Source organism: Coffea eugenioides, chromosome 10 (assembly GCF_003713205.1).
Source record: "Coffea eugenioides isolate CCC68of chromosome 10, Ceug_1.0, whole genome shotgun sequence".
Lineage (NCBI taxonomy): Eukaryota > Viridiplantae > Streptophyta > Magnoliopsida > Gentianales > Rubiaceae > Coffea > Coffea eugenioides.
The window spans coordinates 5,460,566-5,468,890 of NC_040044.1; the positions used below are offsets into that span (position 1 = coordinate 5,460,566).

Genomic DNA, 8,325 nt, shown 5'->3' on the forward strand with positions numbered 1-8,325 from the left:
TAAAGTCCTTATTTTAAATGAAATTGAGAAAAGGAGATAGTCAGCTAATTTTGTCTTGACTATTATTATATATTTTCTTGTTTTGTACGAAACTGAGAAAAGGAGATGGTCAACTAGTTTTGTCTCGACTATTATTAAATATTTTCTCAGTATATAATGTAGACATCAAATCACATGATTCAAATTTAAATTTGAAATTCACGTTTTGTATAGATGACATATATCTATACCTATTAATGTTAAAAATATATTACACTGACAGTAAATAAATAAAAAAATTAATCCTTATTTTATCTAGTTGTTAATGCCACATGCTTGATTAGTCATATTGTATACTGAATAAACTGGCTGGCCGTTGTTTTCCAATGTGACGGTACTGAAATGGATGGTTTGAGAGACGTATGCTAAATGAGTCACGGCATACTGCCGACTTTTGAAACTTCAATGATAACGCTTTCGCATGGGCTTTTGATTTTGCTACACGAATTCTTCAGAAGTAAGATACAGATTCCCCCTACGCAAAGAAAGAAGAAAAAAAATGTGTGTTGAGATACCGAAGATCTTTTCCGTGGCATAATCAAATTGGAAAGTTTGGGATATTTTTAGAAAATATTTTGGAATATTTAAAAGTAGAAGAGTTTCTAGAATATATTTTGAGATATTTTTTAAAATTTTAAATAAATTTATCCATATCCGTTCATGAATAGATGAACATGGATATCTTAAGTTTTTGCATATGGGTATAAATGAGTTACCCATTAATTCATTTAAAATTTTCTTCCTCCAAACCTCCTCTCTTCCTCCATTTTTTTTTTTCAGATTTTTCATTTTGTCATGATATTAACTACTTTTGCTTCGTTATTATTATGATTTGTTAGTTTTATCCTATCATTTTATTTTCTCTTAGTTTGTTAACTTGCACATTTTTCAGCATTACTAATTTATGAAAAATTTTAGCCTCTTTTCCTACCTTTCCAAAATAAAATTTAATTTACATACAAAAAAAAATGTTAGGAGTTCAAAATTTTTGAATTAAGTTTTTATGTTAACTTTTATAGTATTCAGTTCAAATTTTTATATTTTTATTGTTCAATTATTAAATAGTATGTAATTTTATGACATAAAGTATGAATGAGAAAAAAATTGGCAATTAGAATTATTGAGCATTATAAGTAAATATTTAAAACTAATAATGGTTGCAAAGGGTGATATAAATTGATAACTTAGTTTGTAAAAATGAATTTAAATGAGTTTACCAAAAGTTAAAATAAATGGATTATAAATGAGTAATTGAGTTACCCAATTCATTTATTGACTTAACCATTTACACCCATCTAATTAAATGGATATAAATGAGTTGACTCACTTATACCTATTATCCATTTTAACCAATCCAAATTCATCCAAGTCACCCATTTTGACACCTCTATTTGAAAGGCACCACTTACATCAGCACTATCAACCATGAACAATGGAACGATTTCACCAAGAAAAGGCTGCATAGCCAATTTTGGATTCTACTACTCAAATTCTTGTCTAGTTAAAAAACGCAGCATATATAAAATGTTAAAGCAACAAAAGCTCCTGTTATGGCAAGGATACTTGAAATTTTCCAAACAAAATCTAGTTCCCATACATATGTTGGATGTGACCTCATGGTGAAGTAACCTTCAAGAACTCGTTATAATAATGCGTCTCAAGTGCAAAGTGACAATCAAAGCTAATTCCTTGATTATTTATATTTCTCTGAGTCAAAAGAGAGGAGGAAGGAGGGCGCCTCTTAGGGTAGGGAGAAAGAATAGACAACTGTTTACAGAACAACAGGAAGGAAAAATTCGTTCAAAGTTTAGGAGAAAATGAAAAGGGCTCATTTCTCTAGCTTTTATCTATCTCACGAATGAGAGAAAAATGAAAGCTCAACAATTTATAGTCTACTTCACACCGTTACAGATCAAGCAGAAACACAAACAAATAATTCTCACTTGTAAAGCTGCTTGAATCTGCTACAGGCTTCCAATACATTGTTCCTGTTTCCAAAGGCACTCACCCTAATGAAACCTTCACCACCAGGTCCAAATCCACTACCTGGAGTAGTCACTACATGGGTTTTCTCCAGAATTTCATTGAATACGTCCCAGGAATTTTGTCCAGGAACATGTACCCAGACATATGGGGCATTTGTCCCTCCATAAACCTTAAATCCAAGGGAATTGAACGTGTCCATTATGATCTGAGTATTTTCCTTGTAGAAACCAACCACATCTTGCATGGCCTGAATATACCAGAAGTTTGTCAATTAGGGAAAGCAGGATAGTATTATCGTTCTCTGAAAGTGACCAAGGAGGAAAACTAGAAAGCAACTTTTCTAAATTGCTTCCTTCTTTTTTCCCACAGTTGGGGATTTCCATTTTAATTTCATGATTATTGCAGCATTTTTGTGTCTCCTATCATCTATCTAATAATGATTGAACAAGAAAGATCAAACTGACCTTGATGCCTTCAGGTGAAAGGCATGCCAAACCACCAGCTTGAGCAATGTTGGAAGCACCATTGAAAGCAGTACATACAATGCGGTTAAAGTCCTTGGCCACAGGAAACCCATCCGAATATAAGAGCTCTTTAGGAATAACAGTCCATCCTAAACGTACTCCAGTGAAACCAGCATATTTGGAGAACGAGGAAACTTCAATTGCAACCTGCAAGTGCAATACTTCAGATACTGTGCATTTTAAGTAGAGATGCAAACTTTAGCCACTTATTCTCTACTTACTTCTTTAGCTCCAGGAATCTCAAAAATGGATCGTGGTTTGTTTTCAGAGACATACATCGCATATGCAGAATCATAAACTATGATGGATCCGTTGTCCTTTGCGAACTGTACCAATTTAATTAGTTGCTCCCTTGATGCAGCAGAACCAGTTGGATTGTTTGGCGAACAAAAAAATATGATGTCTGTGCGAAAAACCTTGGACAAATCAGGAAAGAAACCATTTTCTGGATTGCACCTCATGTACTCGATCTTTCCGTACTTCTCAACATCCTTTTGAAATTGTCCAGTTTGGCCCATAATAACACTTGAATCCACATAGGCCTGGAGCAGAAACAAAGATAAGAATATAAACCTCCGAATAAAAGCAAAAGTTTCCTAGTTCAAAGTGGTTTGTGGTTTAAGCTTTCTGCTTCCCATAATCAGCTAACCACTTCCAGATTCAGATTAAAAATCAGCCATAACCACTTGACAAATTCTAAGACACTTGCACAAAACAGCCATGCATTCTCTGTTGTTAAGAATCATTTCCCTTTGTTTTATTTCTTCATCTTATTTGTTGATTTGTTCGCTGCCTTTGTTTAATGCTACATATTCTACGTAAGCATCACAAATCTATGCGCCCAAAAACAAGGGAGGTATTATGTTGGCAAGGACCTCAACTGCGACATAACAAAATGTATAGTGAAATGTACCTGTCAGATTTAACTTGAGATCTAATGTTTTGAAACTAAAAATATACTTTAAAGCTCATCTAAAGATGGTCAGCTACACAGTAAGCAAATGACTTTCAAAGAAAATAAAAGAAAGCAAGACCACTTTCCGCATTGACCAAGCCAGATCATCTCTGATTAAAGTTGTCAAAGAACGTTAAATCTTGAAGAAAAATAGGACCATTTACTACTGCTGCAAAAGGAGAACCATTTGCTTTTGTATTTTGTGAACCATTTTTTAAAAACATTACCGGGTATGATGGGTCTTGGACAGCCATGGTAACCTTAGACCCAAAAAGGACCTGCAGAAAAGAAGCCAGACTAAATTAAATTATAACATCATCCGACATGACAAATTCCATTCAGACAGAAAAATAAAAATTTCAAAATATACAAAAAAAGATGTGGATCAAACAGCCAAACCTGGAGACGAGATATATCACTTTTTGCACCATCTGACACAAATATGTCGTCTTCCTCAATGCCAACATCTGCATAAAAATTTGAAGCAATTGCAGCTCTCAATGGCTGCACAAGTCAACAATACAAGCATTAATCTTTCTCTTTTGGAAAACATCATCATTCCTCTACATTATAACTACAAGAGAAAATAATGTGGAAATATTACAAGAGTACATTCTCTAAGAAATATCTAAATTCTGGGGATGTAATATTTCATCCCATGGTTATTCTCTTTCATTGGTTGGCATTATCACAAGACTATACAATGATATGAGAAAAAACAAGAATCTATTTCACCAGCTTCGTGACAAGTGAGAAAGGAATTGAAGAGATTAAGAAACATGTCTAACAGTGAGATAAAGTTCCTGGCAGATCAAAACTGCAGCATATCGAAATTGACAAGTAGATGGAGAAGATCTTAACATACTTTTTCACCTTGTTCAGCTCCATAACCACTATAACCTTTAACTGTTGACAATGCACGTGACCTCTGTAATAATGGGAAAACAGAAAAGCCAAAATCAACTTTGATCACAGGATATTTCAATCAACACAAACCCTGGACCAGCCTAACAGAGAACACCATAGATGGCAATTTTGAAATTAAAAATATTTATACCATGAGATTGCCCTTGTGCAATAGTATCTAAGATGAGGTAACGAGGGGGAGGGAGTTAAAAGGGCCATAACTATCGAATTACTGACCTATCACCACCACTAATGATAAAGGAATTAAAATGCAACTGTGAGGTGCAAATATGTAAAATCATCATACATAGAAACCCAGCATACTGCAATTCATTCACCAACTCCAACTTAGATTAGGGGCATATGGTACGTTAAACAATGTCCCATTTCAACAGGTTCCAAAATATTCCCACCAAAAGAGAGAAAGTATTGCTTTTCCAGCAGTCTCTAAATCGGCAGATATAATATAAAATTAGACTACCATCCAACAATCAAACAACTTATGTTTGACTTGGTATGAAAGTCCACGAACTTAGAAATGCGAAAATTGCTCTTCTAAATTGATGAGAATTCACTTTAGTATTAATAGTGGTACCTCAGCCATGGCTGTTGTTATCACTTGTGGAATGGGCTCTGTGGTGTCACCAATCCCAAGGCTGATCACCTGGGCATCAGGGTACTTTAACAAATGTGCAGCCCTCCTTCTAGCAATCTGATTCCAAAAAAAAAAAATCACAATCCATATTCTTTCATTACACCAAGACTAATGACAAAAAAGTGTTCACTAGCAACAAAGTTCAAACTAAGAAAAAAAAGGTATCATATATCAACCTATGCATTCAAAACGAAAAGTATATGACACTGATTCTCTAAGTCAATCTCTTTTGTCTCCTCCTAGTATGTTCTATATAATATACACACACACAAACACACATATACGTACATATACATTTACATTTACATATACACACACATATCTGCATTTGTGTCCACACACTTCCATCTGAGACTGGACCATAAAAATAATATGCTACCAAGCATATATCAGAAAAATTAATTGCTGTTTTGAGGACAATAAAAATGCATTAATAGTAAGCAGAACAAGAGTAATGCACCATATGAAGTCCCAAAAGTTGAGAGAGAGAATGAGTGCATTGAGACAGACCTCTGGAAACAAATAACCAGCTTGGAGTTTAGCGAGGTTTTCATTACGAGAAACCTGTGTTTTGTAAGCTGCATACAACACCAAGAATCCTATTAGCTTTCAGAAAAGCATTTAACCAAAACATGCATACATATCCTGAAAAACAGCACATCACATTAATTAACATTCACATGTACAAATTCTCATGTATAAAGGACATGATTGATGACATAAGCACCTATCACGAAACAGAATTGTCGTCTCCAACTTGCCATTTTTACACAAAATAACTTTCAAACAACATGTGCATGTTCACCAAGTATAGATGTATGTCCCTGATCCTTGACTCATTGCAGTCTCTAAACTAAATAACATCCCACAGCACGAGCACTTACCAACAAAAAGCCCACTGTCCATTCCAACTTGAAATATATAATTGTGATACATCTGGACATATGTTCATTTTCACCCAGTATAAATGTACATCCATCAGCCTTAAATTAATGACATTGGATTACCGAAATTTGACCCCAGAAATCCTAATTTCATGCACCTTCTAATATTTGAAATATCTACCAAAATGTTGCAAACATTGACTTCCATACTTTCAGGAACCGAATAAAATGTGCAATACATTTTTACAATCATCAAAACTCACAATATTCAATTAAAATCTTTTTAAACAAAGCCCACACAATCCCGAAAAAATTCACTACTTAAAAAAAATCCCAAATTTAGTGGTAGCGTCATGCAAGAAAACAACAGCTACACAAACCATCCAACAAAAAACAAAAAATCAATTAAAAAAACACCCAAAAAAAAAAGAACAAGAAAAAGAAAAAGAGGCATAGGCAAAATAATACCAGTTTTCTCAGATGAAGAAGTTGCAATGCACTTAATCATACTCCTACCACCATCTCTCCCCCGAACTGAAATGCTCTGAGTCCTGCAATACAATTTCCCAAATTACTCCACAAACCCATATAGCTTAACTCCAGACTTAGGGAAACTAAAAAGAAAAAAGAAGTTCATCCTTTTTCAATTTCTTATCTTTCATGAGGAACCATAAGCAAACCAAAGAGGGTAAGAAAAGCACACCTGATATCGCTAAATTTATTCTGGCCATGTATAGATGAAGCAGAGGAAGAAAGTGATGTGGTAGAAGGATTGTGCTGAATACAATGCATCTTTTTCTTTCTATCTTCTTCCTCAAATATTTTCCTTTGCTGCTTCTGCTAGATAAGCTGCCAAGACTGAATAGTGTGGAGTATCAGCAACGAGTGCAATAAGTATTACGGAGACGACCTGAACAAATTTTGAAGGATGGTTTTAAGTCAAAGCAAAACCTAGAACTCAGCTAACTTTGGTGGGCGCGGGTCAGGTACCCGCCCATTCACCATTTGGTTGATCCGACCCGTACCTTGCGGGTCAGTCATTTTTTTGACCCTTATCCGCCCCGCATATCAGCGGGTTGAGATAGGTCAGGTCAACGGGTACCGACCCGCCCTATTTATCATTTAATTTTAAAAAAAATGATTTATGCCAATTTAATTTTATATTTTACACATTCATTTAAGATTTAAGAAATTTTTTTTTCTAAAAAATGGTTTCCCACCAAGAAACAAGCATATGAAGAAAATATAAGATAAACGAAAAAAATTAAAAGAATTTGAAATCAATAAAAGTTTGAAATAAGTAGCACAATTTTTAATATATATGTTCCACATTAATTAAACTTTTTTCTATAAAATATATGATCATGGCCTCTACAAATGAATCTTGTAAATAAACTATAGTCTCTCATATTTATAATGCAATTTGTTCAATAAAATTACTTATTTAGTTCTTATTATTTTATAGTGTGCATAAAAATAAAAATATATATGCGGAACGGATCGGGTACCCGCGAGTTTTTAATTATGTGACCCTAACCCGCCCCTCATCTTAGCGGGTACCTGACCCTCTTTTGACCCAATTAAATAATAAAAATCGAATATCTTAATTTTCGGATCGGATAGGATCGGATATAACGGGTTTTCGGGTTAGTGGATAATTTTGCCCACCCCTAGCTAACTATGGGATTATTTACCTTAAACCTCCCTGCTTTTGCTCAAATGTTCCTTTACCCCCACACCTTTTCTTTCAAACAATTTTGGCATTTTTGTAGTTCAATGAGAAAGAGTTTAGGAAAGAAGACCAAAAGTTTGTCCCAAATGATACTGAAATATTAAAATGTGTCCAAATTATTTCATTCCATGAGAAAATAATATCCGCAGACTCCAATAAAATTAATTGAACAAACAACATTGCCTTTGTGAATCTGAATTTTACTTGTTGAGCTAATTTAACTTAAACAAGAAAGGATTTTGTTAAAAAAAAAAAAGATTTTTTTTTGTGCGACAAACAAGAAGCGCTGGTATTACATCTTTTGGCTATAGTTTGTGGATTTTTCGGCAACCCTGTAAAATGGGGGAGAAAGGCCGTTGAGGTGGCTGGAAATTAGGGGAAAAGGAGGAGATGAGGGGAATGGCTTTAGGGGTGAGAAGGCACTGGGCAGCGATGAATTAGGGGTGGCAATTTTCGACACGACCTGAAAACACGACACGAATCTTACACGAAATTAATGAGTTTGGGTTGAGGTTTCGCGGGTTCGAGTCAGAATTGGGTCGAACCCCGATGAACCCGAAAAGAAAACGGGCCGATTCGGGTCAATCCGTATGTGACTCGGTGTAACCCGATATGACCCGTTTACAAATTAAAAATAATTTAAT

General features: G+C 34.6%; 1 protein-coding gene across 1 annotated transcript; it reads right to left on the reverse strand.

The window, feature by feature from the left end:
- Positions 1–1,708: 1,708 nt before the first annotated feature.
- LOC113748983 (probable LL-diaminopimelate aminotransferase, chloroplastic) lies at positions 1,709–6,860 on the reverse strand. The gene is made up of 10 exons (XM_027292597.1): positions 6,653–6,860; positions 6,418–6,500; positions 5,576–5,643; positions 5,006–5,122; positions 4,370–4,432; positions 3,904–4,008; positions 3,732–3,782; positions 2,771–3,091; positions 2,490–2,696; positions 1,709–2,272 (listed from the first exon to the last, which is right to left on the reverse strand). The coding sequence occupies exons 1-10, from the start codon at positions 6,739–6,741 to the stop codon at positions 1,979–1,981; spliced, it is 1,398 nt and encodes a 465-aa protein (XP_027148398.1). The 5' UTR covers positions 6,742–6,860; the 3' UTR covers positions 1,709–1,978.
- Between the last annotated feature and the right edge of the window lie 1,465 nt (positions 6,861–8,325).

Coding starts and splice junctions, on each gene's coding strand:
- LOC113748983 (XM_027292597.1), bottom strand. CDS start 6,741: ATGCATTGTATTCAGCACAATCCTTCTACCACATCACTTTCTTCCTCT. Junction 4,009..4,369: donor GAGCTGAACAAGGTGAAAAA/GTATGTTAAGAT, acceptor TGACTTGTGCAG/CCATTGAGAGCTGCAATTGC. Junction 3,783..3,903: donor GTGATATATCTCGTCTCCAG/GTTTGGCTGTTT, acceptor TCTTTTCTGCAG/GTCCTTTTTGGGTCTAAGGT.